A 20,127-nucleotide genomic window follows, 5' to 3' on the forward strand; every position below is an offset into this window, starting at 1 on the left:
TAATTAAGATTGGCACTAGGAACAATGTCTCAAAAGTTGAAAGCACAGATTCTCTCTTTATCACGAACTGCCATGTTCCTTTTGTCCATGTAGTGCGGAATCTTGGAGTTTTCTTCGACTCAACACTATCTTTCGACCCACACATAAATCAGCTCTGCAAAGGTCTTTATCTGCAGCTGCGCAGATTAGGCCAGATCCGACCATATTTAACAACGGAGTCAACAAAAACGCTAGCTGTGGCATTCATACTCTCCCGCCTTGACTACTGCAACGCCGTGCTAGCAGGTATACCTGATGACAAAATAGCCAAGCTGCAACGTATACAGAACAACGCCGCTCGAACAGTCCTTAAAAAAACTAGACAAGATTCTGCTACTACGCTCTTGCGCACGCTCCATTGGCTTCCCGTGAAAGCGAGAATCGATTACAAGGTCGCCACACTTTGTCATCAGTGTATATATAACAATGAGATGCCCTTGTACCTTAGCGAACTGATTACTCCATATGTCCCCCAGAGAACCCTGCGCTCAATGGACTCAACGCTTTTAGTAGTGCCACGTTTCTCCCTCAAAAGCTACGGTCTGCGTGCTTTTTCAGTTCACGGACCAAAGGTTTGGAACTCACTCCCCATTGATCTCAGACAGACAACATGCTATACCACTTTTAAGAAGAACATTAAGACCTACTTGTTTAAAACTTTTTTAGATTAACTGTTATTTCGGCAGTTGTGTTTATGTTTGTAATGTTGTTACAGCGCCTTGAGCCTACATTTTGTTTGTTAACAGCGCTTTATAAATAAAATTATTATTATTATTATTATTAATATCATTAAAATGACCGAATATCTCTTTGGGGTATAGATGAAATAGTTAACACAATGGACATTTAAAATGTATATAGTGGATGATAATGATGGTATTTGTGACGATCACATTTGCCGGGGATTATATTATCAAACTTGACAATTCAATGAAATGAAGAAAGAAACATCTCTCTGTATTTTCTTCAAACTTCTTTAATAACTTCTTCAACTTTCACATCAAATTAACTTCTTAATTCAATAACAACTTGACACTTCATAAATAAAACGTTAAGATACATAAAACTTCACTTAGTATAACTTCAACTTCAACTACTAAAACTTTACTTAATGGACCCGCTAATATCACAAAACTTATTACTAATCGAGGACCGAGCGAGGACCATCGCTCTACAAGAACTACTACTATGCGAGGACCATCGCTCTACAAGAACTACTACTATGCGAGGACCCCGTCTAACTGACTTCCCCCTTATTTATACTTTCTTTGATCGTACGTTCCAGAATCATGGAAACTTCTTCCCTAATTATTTTAGTAACTTTGACCTTCTAGAAGCTGACGTGTGCTATTTTTTTCCTTAACCCCTTTCTTTGATTGGATACCTAAAATTAACTTGTTTACGCTGGACACTTGCACTGGTTTGAACTCGAGCTTCTAGAAACTGGTCGAAATAGGTCACAGACTCGACTCGTGACAGTATTAATCAAACTTTGTTGATATGAATACTTAATATAGATATTGGGGATTTTAAAAAAAAAGTTAATTAAACAAAGAGTGTAACAAGTAATGCGCACCTTGCGGTTTCACAATTCAACCATACTACAAACGTAAGACAATGTCATTATCTGCTGTCAGCCATAACTCTGTCCCAGCACATACATCAGATCACCGAAAGTACAGCAACCAGCAGTACAGCGCTAGCCCTGGATAGCTTCTCCTAACAATGGGGGATTAACTTCTTTAATCGGAACTTTCTGTATTTAAATTACTCTCTGTATAGCAAAGACAAAATAACGATTCTACGAATAGATGTCAGCGGCGATAGAAAATATTTAGAAACAAGCTTTGTCCCTTATTTAGAAAAGAGACTTTTGAACATTCTCTCCCCCCCCCTTTTTTTTTTTATCTTCGCCTTGTAATTAAAATGCGATTAAGGCTGGCGGCTTCAACTGTCATCTTTTTAGGACACATTTTCTCCGCCACCACAAGCAAACATTTTTTTTTTCGCATTCATCGTCAGAAAATCGCTTCACTTTTCTAAATATCTGACCAACTCGGCATATTCCATGTCTTGATAAATAAATAAAATATTTTCGTCAAGCGTTCGGTGTTTTCGCGAAATCTTTTCTATCCTGCCGGAACTAAGGATGCCGTCATACTTTGTGTGCGTGTGTGTATAATGACTTTTAATTATAGATATAATTATTTGACATCGAGAGACTTCTTGTGTGACAAAAGAGGCCAATCCTTGATACACATCACAGGTTGGGCATCTGTAATCACCAGGAGCTGTTGCACTTTCACCCTTCTTTCTACTACTGTTGTGTATGGCATCTGCACTCAGGGACCCTTCCTTTATATCTCCATTTGGATCTTATGCAGTGTCACTTTTTCCCAACTGTTAGCTATAATTAGTTCTTTAAAAAAAAAACAGCTACCGTACTGCTATGGCAGCCTTTGCGGCTAAATCAATTGAATCACCCTTCCATTTATTATTCATTCATCAGTCCAATGGCATGCGTGCAAATCCTACTGGGGTGAGCTTAACAGCAGGCAAAGTGTCCATGGTAGAAACACAAGTCTATTGACACTTATTATTTATGTAAGTCTAGAGCCATGGAAGGGAGCCTGGTCACGTAGCCAGGTCTTAACACATTACACCTAAGAATGTCGCTCAGAGTATTTCCAAAATATCGCTTGAGAAGTGTTTAGTATTCTGTAATATTGTCATTTTAATGGATTATATTTCTAATTAAAGATAATATATATCCTTGAAAGAGGTAAATAAATTAGTGGTAGGCCTAATTGTAATTTATAGCGGCAATTAATTTTGTGTGGTCTGTCTGCGTCCGTGCATCCGTCCATCTTTCAAGCTTATTAGATCTGAAAAAAGGTAGAAAAGGTTTTTGAAAATCCGATCTCACTGTACAATATATATATATATATATATATATATATATATATATATATATATCCTATATACTGCAACTTGCAAAAGTTAAGAAGCACTGGCTACATTTTGTTTTCTGTAAGCCAACCTTATTTTTTTTTTAAATTAGGAGCCTTTATATGTGACGTGTTTTCATAATAATACTCCACTTTTAAACCAATAGGCCTACATTGAGACCTGTCTCTAAATGTAAAGGATATTAGGTTTATATAATTTAAGAAAGAATAATGCTTTTTGTTTTTCTTTAGTAAAATATAAATGTATATATTTATATATAGTAAAGTTCCCCTTTCAGAAAACTTTAAATACACTAGATCAATAACTTATAAGTACGTACCGCCTTTCTGCGTTTTCTTCTTGATCCTTAATTCATGTTCCTAATTTTCATTTGGAAACTCCTAGTAAGCCTCCATTAAGGTACTTCTCCAACATTTACATACGTATTTGTAAGATCAATTCGAAACCGCTAAGTGCACTTCATACAGTTGTTCATAATAACAGTTTTCAATCAATGGTGTGTGTTGATGCAATATTATGTCCCTTTACAGAAACGCACATACATACACATATAATATTGTATATTACCTCCCATTTAGGTATATTGTATATAGCAGGAAGAGCAATGCCCATTCTTAAGAGGAAACTATTCCGTGAGCCATGATGGCTGATTAAAGAAGCTACTTATTTGTTTATATTATGAGAGTGTTGTCATTCCATAAAATTTAAAAAAAAAATAATAAAATAAAATAAAGCTTTTCTAAAGGGGAAGAATTTCGTCCTAAAAACTATATCTACCAATAATGTACAAGTTATTTCCTTTATTCGATATCAAACAAAATAATAAATTACCAATAATTAATTGACTAATTGAATATTTTTGTTTATTGATTCGTGTTTTCTTAGGTATAATAAGTAATTGTATCAACTTGTATCCACATGACATGTCTTAATTACAATATGACCAAACCAGCTCAGCTTTCGTCTCTTGAAATAAAATGACTACAGCACAGACTGCCACTGACCTATATGCTTGATCTACATATCTATGGTCTACATATTTTTTTAAGACCCATAGACCATGCATAGGCTATATATTTACATATTCTATGATAAGGTCATAGACCCAGGGGTTCTCAGCCTGTGTATCGCAACCCCTTTGGGGGACGAATGACCATTTGCCAGGGGTCGCCTATGACCGTCGGAATTTTTTTTTTTTTTTTTTTACTATTTTTCGGAAGCTTTTTTAAGACTTTTTTTAACGTGTTGTGACAAGCTTATTCGTAGCATGCTTGGTCTGCATAGACATTTGTAATAATGATGTAAATGGACATTACTTAGAATTACATTATTACCCCACAAATTATGAAACGATCGCCAAGCATTAATAAACTAAAAAAAAGGGGGGGGGTGACAATTGCGTCATTTGTAATGAAGTTCTCTCTGCCTTAGGTATGAGGCCAATTAAACTTCCAAGCTTTGCCGATAAGAACGTATGTTAGTTTTGAAGGCTGATAAAGTCGAGAAATCCTGACTTGACTCGGATGGTAAATAGCATAATTAAAACATAGCAGTCCTTGAAGCTTTTTTATTTGGTGGCTCTCAGAATTGCCACAGCCATGAAACCTCACACTATTACCAAGGGTTAGGCTTAATATTGCCAGGGACCAAAGACATTGCTCGAGTAATGATTGGAGCCGAATTCTTAACTAAATTTTGTGTTACTTCATTATCTAATGACACTGCTTACCACTGGCGGATCCAGGGGGGGGGGGCGGTAGGGGCGATCGCCCCCCCCACTCGGCCGACCCCCCCTTCGGGGGGGGGGGACGGACGAACTTTAGTATAGCATTCACACAATTTGTATACGAATTTATTACTTATGTTAAAAATATATACTAATTATTTATATTTCAACCTATTTTTAGATTATTTCGCCCCCCCCCCCTCTAGTATGTTGGCCGATTTGGTGGGGTCGGGAGGGGGCGATGGTATCAATCCCGCCCCCCCCTTAAATTTCGAGTGGGGGGGCGGTCCAATTTATTGGTAGAAATCACAGCCTGCTAACAAAATCAATTAAATATCTATATCCTTGTAACTTGTTATTGAAATTTTAATCGATCTTTATATTATGTCGTTCCCTGTTTGCCGATTGGTGGGGGGAGGGGACGAATACCTCTTCTGCCCTTCCCACCTAAACCCTTTGAGTGGGGGGGGGCGGTCCGTTTTTATTGAGAAATCATAGTTTGTGAACAAAATTAGTTGAATTAATATATAAATTTTATATTATGTCGCCCCCTTTCTGGTATTTTGGCCGATTCGGTGGGGTGAGGGGGGGGCGATTGCATGTACTGCCCTCCCCATTCAAGCCCTCTGAGTGCTGGGGGGGGCGGTCCTATTTTTGTGGAGAATCCTAGTTTGTGAATAAAATTAGTTGAATATCTATATAATATAAACTACGTATTGATATGTGACCCATTGTAAAGATGTCGTACCACACTCTAATCTCAAATTGTATCATTAGAAAATTTAAATGAAAAAGGGTTGTACCAGGTGGGAGGGGCGATACATGCAATCGCATTTCCCCCATCGGACAAATCAATACTTTTTCTTTTTGTATTATAGTTAAGAAATTACAAAATTAAAAAAAATCTGTCACTAATATAATTTATATATACTATAAATTAAATTCTTATATCGAGTCGCCACATACCTATTCTTTAATGCCAAATGCAATCTTTAGCAGAAATTAGTAAAGGAGCGAGGATTAATCGTTTTCACTCTACCGCCATTCCCATTTCCAGACAGAGTTTTTGTAATTTCACATGAAGTATTTTAAGAAAGACTTTGCATTGGAAAAGTTAGAATTCAAACGAAATTTTTCAGTATAAGAGTCATGATTGAGATGATTTCTAAACCGAAAAAAATACATTTATAGTCGCCTTTTCCCAACCTTTACTCAATCTGATATTTTTCTAGCTAATTAAATTTGGGACTATAACTCACAATTTATGCTAGAGTTTTCGTGAATACTATTTATAGAATAAGTTTTTTTTCGGCGGCGATCCTCAAAGCAAAAATCTAAATACGTGGGGTATCCTATCTTTTCAAGGAACAAATCGGTTTTATTTGCAATGTATTATGGGTCTATAAATTCAAATTAGAATATTTTTCAAGTACAACATTATTCGAAAGGTCGTTTTTTAATAGTATGAGTAATGAGCTTTAGGTCAGGAGAATGCGTTTCTGCAGTGACGAATGCAAGAAAACGCTTTTGGCGTCGGGGCTTCGCCCCGAACTCCATTTATGAGTAATGAGTTGTAGATGTCAGGAGAATACGTTTCTGCAGAGAAGAATGCAAGAAAACGCTTTTGGCGTCGGGGCTTCGCCCCGAACTTCATTTATGGGTAATGAGTTGTAGATGTCAGGAGAATGCGTATCTGCAGTCAAAAAAGCAAGAAAACGTTTATGGCGTCGGGGCTTCGCCCCGAACTTCATTTATGGGTAATGAGTTGTAGATGTCAGGAGAATGCGTATCTGCAGTCAAAAAAGCAAGAAAACGCTTTTGGCGTCGGGGCTTCACCCCGAACTCCATTGATGAATAATGAGCTGTACTTGTCAGGAGAATGCGTTTCTGCAGTGAAAAAAGCAAGAAAACGCTTTTGGCGTCGGGGCTTCGCCCCGAACTCCATTGATGAATAATGAGCTGTACTTGTCAGGAGAATGCGTTTCTGCAGTCAAAAAAGCAAGAAAACGCTTATGGCGTCGGGGCTTCACCCCGAACTCCATTGATGAATAATGAGCTGTACTTGTCAGGAGAATGTGTTTCTGCAGTGAAAAAAGCAAGAAAACGCTTTTGGCGTCGGGGCTTCGCCCCGAACTACATTGTGAAGAATGAGCTGTACTTGTCAGGAGAATGCGTATCTGCAGTCAAAAAAGCAAGAAAACGTTTATGGCGTCGGGGCTTCGCCCCGAACTCCATTGATGAATAATGAGCTGTACTTGTCAGGAGAATGCGTTTCTGCAGTGAAAAAAGCAAGAAAACGCTTATGGCGTCGGGGCTTCGCCCCGAACTCCATTGATGAATAATGAGCTGTACTTGTCAGGAGAATGCGTTTCTGCAGTGAAAAAAGCAAGAAAACGCTTATGGCGTCGGGGCTTCGCCCCGAACTTCACCAGAGAACCTTATAGCGCTGCCCCAGTTGTTTTGGTTTTCGCCGAAGGTTGAGAAATGCTGCTTTTTTTATTCTCATATTTTTATATATATATATATATATATATATATATATATATATATATATACATATATATGTGTGTGCGTGTGTGTGTGCGTGTGTGTGTGTGTGTGTGCGCGCGCGCGCTGTATGCACGTTTATGCGTAGGGTTAGGGTTTACTGGGCGTTAGGGTTAGGGTTTGGAAAAAAATCGCCCCCCCCCCACTCCAAAGTTCTGGATCCGCTAGTGCTGCTTACAGAACAAAAATTGACATGTCATGATATTATCAATCAGGTAATTCGTGAAATATGATATCTTATCCATTTTCAATATTAGGCATCAAGATTGATGAATCCACAGGCGTAGTGAATTGTTCACAATTAGGCCTACGTCTGGTTTTCTTTACATATTTATATATGCATAATAGCGATTATAAAGGTCAGTTTCTATACAAACTTCTTGAAATGACCTCTGCAGCAAGTGGTGTAATTGACAAAGTTAATATTTGGAAAAGTAAAAGACCTCTTGGAAAAATATTTGTGGTGTCTGCACAGATGATGCTGGATTTAAATGTCTGGTACAGAATGAGTCACCATTATAAGAATGCATCGTAACTCACTGTATGATTCATCGATATATATATTAGCAACAAATATACTTCCACAAGCATTACACCAATAGCAAGGCAGCTAAACATGATTTCTCATCAATGTCAGTTATAGAATTCTGAATCTTTTGTTTGCAGTCATTCTGTTGAATTTGAAATTTTTTCGCGACATCCTCTTCGATCCATTTACAACAACATATCATTGTGTATCATGATTTTTCTGCCTGTTCGTTATCAAGCCTAAATACAGAAATAAACTTGATGCAGGAATGAATTCCTAATCTAGTGAAATAAATATAAGCTCAACCTTTGCAGTAACTTTGGCGTGTTTGAAAATACTGTCGCAACAATAGTGAAGCTTAAGTTTATTGTGTCAAAGACGGTACGTTTTCCAAACTTAGCAATGTTTCTTAAATTGTCTTTTATGTATGCCACATTAAGATTATAAACACGCAATAAAAAGTAAATAAATGAAAGTTATAAAAGATACACTTTTTTTGTAATTGAAGCGTAAATTTATTTAACATTAAATAAAGCTCTTGCTATATATGTTAAGTATCTAACAATGGAATTAACATCAGTGATCTACAGTTTGATAACGATTTCATAACATTAGCTAAATCACAGTTACCTAAGCTTATGAACGAAAATTTATGGTCGGGGTCGCCGCCAAGTGAAAATTGTATTAGGGGGTCGCGGAGCTAAAATGGTTAAGAACCGCTGCCACAGACCATAGACACTTTTTATATTTCTAGCTAATCCCCCTTTGGTAAACTTCCGTTTCTTCGATTATACAAGAATGCATGACGATAGAATCCGTTTTTCCCAGTACAAGTAGAGTAGAACTAAATTAGATCTAGATTGAATAGTCTGCTGTCTAGATCTAGAGATCATTTGTCTTTTATCTGAGCTCGTAAAGAATTACCGACTAATTTTCAAACCAGTACCTCTACTAGAATAACTAGATCTAGATTCTAGATCAGGGGTTCTTAACCTGTGTGACTCACGGACTATGTTCGCTTACCCTCCTTGCTTGGGCTTGGGCTGGGCCCGGGGGTCGAATAATTTCAATAACAATCATTTTACAATGTCATAATTGTACCGGGGGTCGCCTGTGTCTAATTATAGCCTAATACCATCGGAAACAGATTTTTGTGTGTGTCTGTTCTAACCGTAACGTGTAAAACTTATATTGTAAATTGTAGGCAACTAAGTTGTTTTTTTTTTCCATTGGCGGTTTCTTTTTGTATTCATTGTTATAGATCTAGAGTCTAGATAGATTATTAATTACATGATTATATGAAATATATGTTGCAGACAATAATTATAATGAGACACCAGAATCAGAATGATTTCATTTTCAATTTCAAACATTTTAATTGTCATCATATTCATGATATTGTCAAATATTGTCTTTTAACTTTTTTTTTTAAACATTTGTAACAGTATTAAAATATTTATATTAATGAATATTGTAAGTATATGTATCAAATGTATGTTACACAATGGACCTCATTCACCAATCGTAAATAAACACATTTAGCCACGTCATAATATTGATAAAACAATGAAAAATACGTATCAGGTGACAGCCTTTATGGAATATACATAATTTGTATAGAAGATATATATATATATATATAAAATCACATGGCTAAATGTTGTTTGTTTACGATTGGTGAATGAGGTCCATTCAATTGCAAATTCTTTCTATGGTGAGGATTTACTCACAAGTAGATAAAACTGAAAAGTAATTTTGTTTACAATAAAAATAATAGCACCTTTTTCTGTTTCATTCTTAGTTTTTGTCAGACATGACTGCCCCTTCATATTTCCTTTACTATGCTTTTAAACCATTTCAGATCACTTCTTTTCTGCTTTGATAGACAACAACATCAGATAAATAAGTTATCTATAAGCCTATTTTGTGTCAATAATTGTCATTTTTGTTTGTTTCCAGCTGATGGCCCAAACATCCTTTCTGTATACTTGTTCTAGCAAGGTTACCTATTTATTTATGTTTATTGTATTTTCAATACAGTCTACTAGATCTAGTAAATCTATATATATTCATAAAGGTCTATCTAATTTCTGAATAGATGTCACAAATGTCATCTCTCTACTCTACAGTGCGTCTATACTACTGAAGAGTCTGTAGACTCTATCTAACTCTATTCATATCCTGCCTGCTGCCATCCACCGTCATCCTGCAAAAGGTTTGGGCAAGGATGTAGATTATCTTCAATTCTGAAGGAACATCTGTACTAGATAGGAAACATTTTTACAAACATTTACTGAGTGATGTGAGTCTATACAGTACACCACTCAGTCTAAGACACTAGGCTCACTAGTTACACTTCTTCACTTAGGTCACTTATTTTATCCAGAATATTTGGAAAATAATAAATAACAATGAATGGAGGAAACATAAAGATAATTTTTTTTCCATACATAAATATGATAGATATATAGTTTTAGACATTTCCCCCATTGCATTGGCCAATATCAAGTTTACAGTATATGGCAATTTATTATAGATTAAGATGTCCAAACACATGTAACATGTGAGTGACCAAACTTCTGTAACCTGTTGGCTCTTTGTTTCACTGTAGTACAAAATTAATTAGTCAGCTGGTAGCTTGAACTGATTTCCATACATGTTTCTTGTAGTAAAAAATGACTTACATTCTAGCTTTTTGGTAGTGCTCATCAATTAACAGTAAAGTTAACTACAAATATTTCTCCTTTTTTTTTTTTTACAAAACTTCTATCAACTGACTCTGTCAGTCTGTATGGGAAAACATTTGTACACATTATTTCCCCCTACCCAATCTTGGATTAAGCTGAAATTGTGCACAATTAAATCTTTTACCTGACATCACAAGAATCAATAAAAACAATTAACCAATTAGTTAATTAACTTTTGGTAATTAATTATTTTGTTTGGTATCTTGAACCATGGAAAGAGAGACAGATGTGGTGGTATAAGATGAATTAGTCCCCTTGAGGACTCTTAAGCTCTGAGCAAGCATTTTTTTTTATGCATTTAAAAAAACGATCATGTAAACATTCACCAAGATACCCCCTTCTTCCCTCCCCCTTTCCCAACTGGTCCAGACATGTGACAGGATCATAGTGCATTGAGAAAGCTAAAAGCTAAACAAAAACAATTGGTAAAATACTTTTTAATCACAGAGATTTATTATGTCTAAGTCAATCACACATGTATCTAATTACATGACTGGTCCAAAGTAATTGATACAATTACTCTTGATATAAAAGCGTTGTAATTTTTTTAAAATTTTTGTTTTTCTTGTTATATTATTTATTTTTCATATTATATATTTTCGCTTTTGATTTTTCAATAGATGTCAACTATTCAGCCTTGGTAATGGGAGAGAATATAATATTCTAAGAGCTTGGTAACTAGGATTAATTCTTGAGCTCTAAAATGTTTTACAAGCGTCTGAATCGTTTGCTCAGTCTGCGGAACATTATAATCATTGGCACTATCACACTTATTTTTACTTTTTTTAAACGTAAGTATGAATAGAAACTAGGTCATCATATATATATATATATATACAGGTTGTGGTATACTGATATGCTTGGTGACCTGTGTGGGTGGACCAGTGTGATAATAATATTGTTGATTTGTGAGTTTGTCTGATTTTTATTTGAACCAGTAATATGATATGAGGTAGATTCTATGTATAAGTGATTATAGATTTGTAGAGAAATCTGGTTGTAATAGATATAGAAGAAATGTAGCAACTTTTTACTGGTAGCAATAAAAATTAAAGTTGTTAGCATGTTTCCTCTGCTGTTTAAGAATAATTTACTCACTACACAGATATGGACTAGTTGAGGCATTTCTTCAGAGTCTGAGATAACCTTGAATGCTATCTTGCTCTGTTTTCTGATTCTCTTCCCTAATTAATGAAATGTGATCCTCTCTATGTTTTGAGATTCAATACTCTAAAATAGGATCAAGTTTCAGTTTTGCCTATCAAATCAGATGCAAGGAGCAGGTGACTCAAGGTTTGCCAGTTCTTTCAACCATTAGCATATTGGGTGATCTATGATCAAACCCATCAAAATATATCAGATTTAGTAAACCTACTATAAATCAAGAGGCCTATACAATGGCCTCATAACCCCCTGTAAAAGAAAAAGTATATGGAAAGCCACTGCGCAGTTCGTCTCAGATATTGGTTTAGTCATCTAAACCCTTGAACACAATACTGAGAATGAAGAAGAAGAATTATTGAAGAATGTTTCTAGAAATAGATATGAATAAGAATATTGTAAGGGTGTTGAAATAAAACTTGATACTTGATCCTATTCCTCAGTAATTTACAGCGGAGATTTAAACAGTGAAAATTCAAATCATCCTTTCGCAAGAGTCAGTGAGCGAATCCAACAAAAACCAAAAACGATGGAGATAGATTGGTATGATGATTCTGGGCACAGGCATGAAGGTTATTTTTTTTTTAATTTTATGTTTATACTTTGGCACTGGTATTTTTTTTGAGGTTTATTAATGATAATTGCTTTGATCAAACAATATTTCTTCACACTTGCTTGTAAATGATATTACACTTATTTTACAGATGCCAGACCCCCTCTCTCAGTTGCTAGGATAGCCAAATATTGCAATCATCCCCGTGGAGAGCCTTCTGGTGAAGAAGGTAATTTTCTCAGCTCATTAATGTTTAAGTTAATCAATTTTAGGTTCTGTGTTGTTAAGGGTTGCTGCTGAGTCTCAGTCATTAACTATTAATACTTGTGTAGCTGTCCCAGGTCAAGCAGGAAAACATCTTGACACCTACAAGACATTATTGAAGGAATAACACTTTCTGACACCTTTGAAAAATAAGTTAATAGACTCACAATATAGAGGTTAAAAATTAAAAAGCTCAAAATGTTCCTTAATCTTCAGAATTGAAGACATTGCCATTATTATTGATATCTAGGTTCTCTACAATGGAGTCATCCGCCAGTTTTAGTGAACTTGGCAAATGGATTATTTTAATTTCCTAAAATATTTTTCTCAAGGGAGCTAAGCTAGTTTTTGTAAACACTTTTGTTGTGATTTATTTCTTCATGTATTGTTTTAAACTAAACAAAAAGAAATGCTCCATGGCTTTACTTACTTTGCTTCATGACATGGTATTAAAAAAAATCTTTGAACTTATTTATTGTCAAGCTGGTGTGGTGTGTTTTCTAGACTGTAGGGATTATAGATCTTTTGACTTTCACACTTGTAGATTGCAGGTTTGTAAGGACAGATTGCAAAAAACATGATTGAAAATTTAATATTTAAAAAATTCTTATAATTTAATTTACTGAAGAAAGAATAGGCAAAATAAATTCTTTCAGAGTAATGACACACTATTATACAAATTAATAAATAAATCCTTACTGAAAATACTGCATATTTAACCTTGATTGCCTTCATCTTTCCCTTTTGTCCCTTTTATAACACTCTACCTAAATTTGTCTTGAAGATATTGAAAGACCAAGAACTGAAAGAAAAAAAAATGAACTTAGAATTTCATTAGTTATTTTAAGCTTTCTTGGTAGAGACTAAATATACATGTCCTTGGAATATCTGACTCTTGCCAGATTGGTTTGTGTCAATAACTGTATTTGTCATTGTTTCTTTTCAGGTTTAGTGCCAAAAGATTATGTTCTTTTGAATGCACATGTTGTCATACGCCATGGTGACCGCTCACCCATTTCAAAACTACCTGATGGAAAGCACCAGAACATCAGCTGCTTGACAGATGTCACTCAGTTTGCTCATGTGCCCAAGTTGTACAACTATGTTCATGTCATGGCCTCAGTGTCCCAGGACAGATCAAAAGAGAGCCCTTTCAAAATGTAAGTTTGTATTTTATTTGATTTTGTTTTAGAATAAATAATTAGTATCAGCTTTTTTTCGTCTGAAAAGTAGTACTTACTCTAGATTCAGTTGTTGAAATTAGTTTATTCTATCATATAAACTTGTTATTGACTTTACTAGTTAACTAAAATATCCTTGTTACATACATAATGCTTTTGGTAATTAAAAATTAAAAGCAGAAATAGAAATAAGTATTGGTTTAAAAGATTTTTCTAATGTTAGGTTGAAAATCTAGTAAACTGTTTTTAACTTTTCACAAAACTTAGCTTTATTTCATTTTTTAAATACATCTAGAATTTGTAGCTTTGTTATTGAAATTTGAATTTGAAATTAACATTTATGATTTGTGTAGTTATTGTTTTCATGCTGAGTCGTGATAACATTGGTTTGTTTTACTTCAGGTGGGGTATGTATCCAGCTCACTCTGTTTGTGCTGATGGCCAGTTGACTGGACTTGGTGCTATTCAGCATGTACTAAATGGCATTCACTTCAGTGAGCGATACCATTTCCAGCACAAGTTGTTTAATGAGAACAACTGGCAAGACAAAGTTGTTGCCTACAGCACCGAAGTGTCCCGCACATATCAAAGTGCCATAGCATTTCTTTATGGACTGCTCCACAAGTTTGAGTTTGACAACATCAATTTGAAACGGGCAAACAATATAAACTTTTGTGAGTACAAGTTTGTGGGAACTACCTGCTTCTGCCAGGGTTTAGAAAATGTCTATGTTAGAGCTGGTCAGGAGTGCAGGGCTGAGATGGGCTACATGTCCTTGATGAAACGCTACAAAAATCTTACCCGCCACTTGAGTGATATTTTGGGCATTCAGGAACACAAGTTGCAGTGGCCCACATCCTTGATGGACGGACTGAGCAGCTTTGCTTGCCACAGGGCTCATTTCCCTTGCAATGCTAACCGCATTTGTTTGACATCACGAGACATTGAGGCAGTCTGGGAACCGGTGGACTATCTCAGTAACTGTCTAAATAAAAGCCCCAAGTACATTTCTTTTGCAAAAGTTTCTATGTTTGGGTTGCTCAAGAAAATTGTGTCGGCTTTTGAAATGGCTATTCATAATGGCAGTGGTCCAAGCTTCCACCTTTATTCAGGTCATGACACAACAGTGTCTCCACTAATTGCTACTTTGGGTCTGGAAGATGGCCTCTGGCCCGGGTATGCAACTAGGATTGTGTTTGAACTCTACAGCAGGCTGAGCTCTAAGGACTATTTCTTCCGTGTGCTGCAGAATGGTAAGGTGGTTACTTCAGAGGTTGTGTTTTGTAAGGGGTTAACCAATGGTGGATTCTGTAACCTGGAACATTTCTTCAAATATTTTGGTGACTACACATTTGATCAGCTGTGTCATTCTGTTTTGGCTAGCATTAAGTCACAGTAAATACAGGCATTTATTTAAAAGAAAAGAAAAAAAACTATATACTTGTGATAATTATATTTAAACTGCTTTTTTAATGATTTATGAAAAATGTGAATTTGTTTTGATTCCATAATTCCATAACAATTTTTTTTTACTTATTATGTTGTTAGTTTAAGAATTAATTTTGGTGTATATTTTTAATTATGTTATCTTCTCTAGATAATCATTAATGTTTCTAAACATATCATTTTTAACTCGTTTTTTTTTTTAAAGAATGATTGAAATAGAATAAATTTTTTTTCATTAACACTTTGATTAAATATCATTATAAATAGAATTAAAGGAGGAATATTTTTAATATTTGTATTCATTGCAATTAGCGCTTCTATAATTACAAGAATGGAAATCTTCTAGTGAACAAAATTGTGTCTCCATTTATACAGAAGTAGATTTGCATGACTACCTTGATGGACTCTCTAACAGTATGAAAGTAACAGAGCTGTATTGGATGATGAACAGTTTTTTTTTTTCAAGTTTTTACTCATTAGAAGAGTGAATATTTTGAACTCTGGACTACTTCAGTCATGGATACAATACTTGTAAATCATGTCACAACATGTGTATGTTATTATTACTATTATATTTCGGTTGATAGCCATTGAAACTTTAGTGGCTTATTAAGCAAATATTTACTGGATCATTTCTAAAGGTGTTTTAATCATTTATATTCTATTACATTTTGTATGTAATACAGCTGTTGAAAGATTTCTTGAGAACCAAAGAGTATGTGTACTTATATTCTTCAGTTTCAATTTTTTTTTCGCTGGTTATTTTACAGGTTATGACCACATTAAAATAAACAAAGTATGCCTCTTTTAAATGGGTTGCTATAACACTGCCATTTTTTGAGTGATGTACAGCTAAATTTAGCTTTATTGACCATTTACAACTTAGTTTGTTCTTGCTGAATTTAATCATTTTTATAGGCTTTTGTTGCACATGTTGTCCAATCAAAGTTCATTATTACATACTACTTTTGTTTTACTTACACTGTTCATTTGGTGATTGTCAATTAATAGTTCAAACTTACCCACTGTTTTGGAGCTGTATTGGATGACCCGTGCTGGAGTGCATTGTTGTTTGTTAGTGAGATACCATTTTCAAATAATATTTTAGTCCATAGCAACTTTTTTTGACATCATATAAATAGCTTCAATTTAGATTTTCTTTTCGCCATCTATGTCCTAGGCAGTAGATTTTCTTTTGGACTCAAATGTGTATCTCACAGTCTTTGTTTGTGACCTCTTGCTGTCTCCTTCCGAAGTTGCATGCAACCAGGTGCTCTCTTTTATGTCAGTTAAAGCAAGTTGGCACCTAAGCCGGTTTTTAAAGTGGACAACGGTTATGCCTGGAAGTGGCAAAACTTGTATGTCACAGCTGGGGCTGCGTAACCACAAGAAATACTGCATTCCTCATTTGTCTTTGGACTCGAAGACAATCCTTATTATTATTATTATTGTAAATAACTTCAAACTAAAATATCTTTGCAGAAATGTGGCCAAAGTCCATTTTGAAAATTTAAAGTTCCTTTTAAGATGATGAGGATAGAAAATATGGGTATTTAATTCAATTCTAGAAAACAATATCTTCACTTGTATTTTTAGTGTTTAAGTACGTTTGCTACTAATTACTTTCAAATAAATTGTTTTATGTATGTATATATTATATTATTGGGTATTTTTTTTATCATGATTTTGTTTTTCCTCTGAAACCTCTAAAAAGATTTATGTATAATTTTTTAATAGCTTGACTTTCCATCATCTCATTGCTTGATTATAGATTGTGTTTTCACCATTTATTAGGTCATTGAATTTTTTGTTTGTTTTTGTGATGACAAATTCAATCCTATTTCTATATATTTTCTGAACTTATTTAAAAAATGTGTCAGTTATCAGTATTAACAGCAAAGGCCATAATAATTCATTCAAGTCATTTTTTTTTCATGAAGTTTCTAATGTCCTTCTTGTATAGTAGGACAAAACAAATTGGTGAGTTCTTATTCAATTATTGTCTTGTTGAATTTCACAGTTAAGTAACCACCAAATGTGCTTTTTAGGTATAAAAAAAATCAGACCAGACAAATTAGTAACTAAAAGCTACTAATTTAGGACTTAGCCACAGAATTTTGCTTAAAACATTAAACTTATATTGTATGCATACATAGAAACTATTTTTAAAACAAGATGAAATAAATAGCTAGTAAACTTGTCTAGATGATATTGCAAAAGAAATGAACAAGATCCTCATTTTTGTTTTGCTTATATTATGACAGTCTCACTTTAGTTATTTTCATGTATGAGTTAGTAAATGTCATGCTGCATAGGAATGTGTAAAAAAGACTAACCTAAAGGGGTCTCCTATCATGAGCTTGTGTAGCAGACACTTCGTTTGTCATTTTGTTTTTATAATGCTTTTTGCAGTTACTGAAGTAAAGCATTTGATACTTTATCATTTTTAAATTTTATGGGCTTGTACTATATGGGCATCACTCTTTTCTTCCATTCTGTGTAATATACTGCAATGCACTCAGTGTATTATTTGGGTTGTTAGATTAATTGCTTGGCATTCCATTTGTACATTATATGGGGGAAGATGGCATTAGAAATTTAATTTAAAATTTAACATATTAAATATTGTGGAATGTATGGCTGAATGGCTTTTGCTACCTATCAAGGGCGATCAAATTCCCACTGAGCTGAGTTGTGTTTGTTAAGCCCCTAAAGGCAGCACAGAAACATCCCACTCTCCCCCCACAGGTCCACAAATAAAATAGGACCATTGGACTGAACATGCTATAGCATAATAAAGTTTCCCTTTTCAGACCTTGTGATTTATGGGGCAGATGATGTCAACCCTTTGGCCAACGGTTAATGAGCAGGGTGTCATGTGGCTAGCACAACGACCAACCGCCTTTATTATCCCAAACCAAAGTCAGGTACCCATTAGAGCTGGGAGGACTCAGTGGCGCCCTAAAAATCTTGAATTTCAAAATCTCAGTCTTTGCTGAGATTTGAACCCAGGACCCCAAGTTCGTAAGCCAAGCACTTAACCACTCAGCGCCCCCCCCCCCCCTTGCTATAAAAGATGTAAATGTAAAAATAGTTTTAAAAAAATGATATTGAACATGTATCTAAACTGTTATTTTCAAGTTTATACAGAATTACAGATGTTGTGTGTATGAAAGTAAGATAGTCATGAATGATCTTGAATCACGGATGGCATTTATCTTATTGTGAACAAAACCACTCATACAGAGTTGTAGTTTAAAAAATATATTAATAACAACTTAATGTATGTACCAAAATATATTAAACACTGTTAGATTGAACTGTCAGTGGTATAAAAATTACTATCATGTCATGATTCTGATATTTGAAAGCTTTTTTTATGCTGTTTTATAAAATATTTTTAAAAAATTAAGGTGGTTCTCTGAATAATATATATATATATATTACATGTATATTGTACAATTCTTTTCAGGTTGTCTTTTCATTCTTTTGAGGGAAAATAATTTTAAAATAAATTCATTTGAGTTTGGAAACAAACTTGTATGTTTTATTAATGGTCTCAAAATGTCCTATGATTGATACACCATATAGAGAATGTATTAGTAATGTCTGTAAAGTTTCTTTGCTATTATAAACAATCTAAATAATGATATACCAGATATCCAAGTTTTGCTCTTAACTGGAAACAGGATAATGAAATAGGCATGTGTCATGATTACTTAGAAAGCACTATGTAAGAAAAGAATTTCAAAGACTTGTAGTGGACAAAGTTAATGTTGATGTCTGAAGTGTGGTAGATTATCTGTCATACAATGATGTAATTTATAATATTTATTTTCATGTTTTCAGTATCTTAATTATATAAAGTCTAGGTACCTCTACATTACAAATGTAGTCAATTTGTTTTTTTTTTAGTCAACTTTCAATTATTTGTTTAAAAATCAGTATTGATACATTTGCATATACACACACAAACTATAAAATTCACCTGTGATTACAAGGCCAAGTGTTGTGTTCAAATAATTTATGTATGCATTATGAAAATATAAATATTCATGGCACTGCATTAACTATTTGTCGTATATTATATATATTATCATCTAGCACATCATGAATAGCTGTATAACTATTTTTTTTTTGGAAATAATAGATATACATTTGTCTACTCTAACTAGTTTTTGAAATATATGGATATATCTCAACCATTAGTTTGTAAGATTTCTTGTGAAAATCAGTTTTAATTACACAATGATCACATGATTAAGTAACTGAATAGGCCATATCTTCTTTTATTTTATTAAAAGTCATTAGGGTTCAAGGTTACTTTATGCTGCAATGAGAAAGTGATTTTACATTTACTGTGGGATTTGAGCAAAAGTATTATGCAGGGAAAATCAATATATTTAGTAAGTCTCTTTACTTGTATTTTTTTTTCTTGACCAGGTAGGTCTTCTGGTTGATGCAGTAGATAACATGTTTACTCCAAGCCTCAGACGCTCATTAAAGTGGAAGTTTTGTAAATGTTTACACCACTCTTAGTAAATTGTGTTTGTCTCATCTCTAGAATTTTTTTTTTCAATGTCATATTAATAGAATAGTTCACTGTTCAAGTCACACCTCCAAGTGGTACTAGTAATAGAATAGTTCACTGTTCAAGTCACATCTCTCCAAGTGGTACTAGTAATAGAATAGTTCACTGTTCAAGTCACATCTCTCCAAGTGGTACTAGTAATAGAATAGTTCACTGTTCAAGTCACATCTCTCCAAGTGGTACTAGTAATAGAATAGTTCACTGTTCAAGTCACATCTCTCCAAGTGGTACTAGTAATAGAATAGTTCACTGTTCAAGTCACACCTCCAAGTGGTACTAGTAATAGAATAGTTCACTGTTCAAGTCACATCTCCAAGTGGTACTAGTAATAGAATAGTTCACTGTTCAAGTCACACCTCCAAGTGGTACTAGT

The 20,127-nt window shown here is 34.3% G+C and overlaps 1 protein-coding gene across 6 annotated transcripts; it reads left to right on the top strand.

The window, feature by feature from the left end:
* Nucleotides 1-8,592: 8,592 nt before the first annotated feature.
* On the top strand, nt 8,593-15,629 carry LOC106065883 (2-phosphoxylose phosphatase 1-like). Of its 6 annotated transcripts, XM_056008721.1 has the most exons (8): nt 8,593-8,723; nt 9,771-9,812; nt 9,941-10,113; nt 11,179-11,349; nt 12,163-12,291; nt 12,424-12,501; nt 13,483-13,696; nt 14,120-15,629. In XM_056008721.1, exons 4-8 carry the CDS (start codon nt 11,262-11,264, stop codon nt 15,114-15,116), a joined length of 1,506 nt encoding a protein of 501 aa, XP_055864696.1. In that variant the 5' UTR covers nt 8,593-8,723; nt 9,771-9,812; nt 9,941-10,113; nt 11,179-11,261; the 3' UTR covers nt 15,117-15,629. The 6 variants fall into 6 exon arrangements, with proteins under 6 accessions (XP_055864696.1, XP_055864699.1, XP_055864700.1 ...); XM_056008724.1 differs by lacking the exon at nt 9,771-9,812; XM_056008725.1 differs by lacking the exon at nt 9,771-9,812 and having other exon boundaries at nt 8,594-8,644.
* Nucleotides 15,630-20,127: the final 4,498 nt, after the last annotated feature.

This window comes from Biomphalaria glabrata, chromosome 13 (assembly GCF_947242115.1).
Source record: "Biomphalaria glabrata chromosome 13, xgBioGlab47.1, whole genome shotgun sequence".
In the NCBI taxonomy this organism is placed as follows: Eukaryota; Metazoa; Mollusca; class Gastropoda; family Planorbidae; genus Biomphalaria; species Biomphalaria glabrata.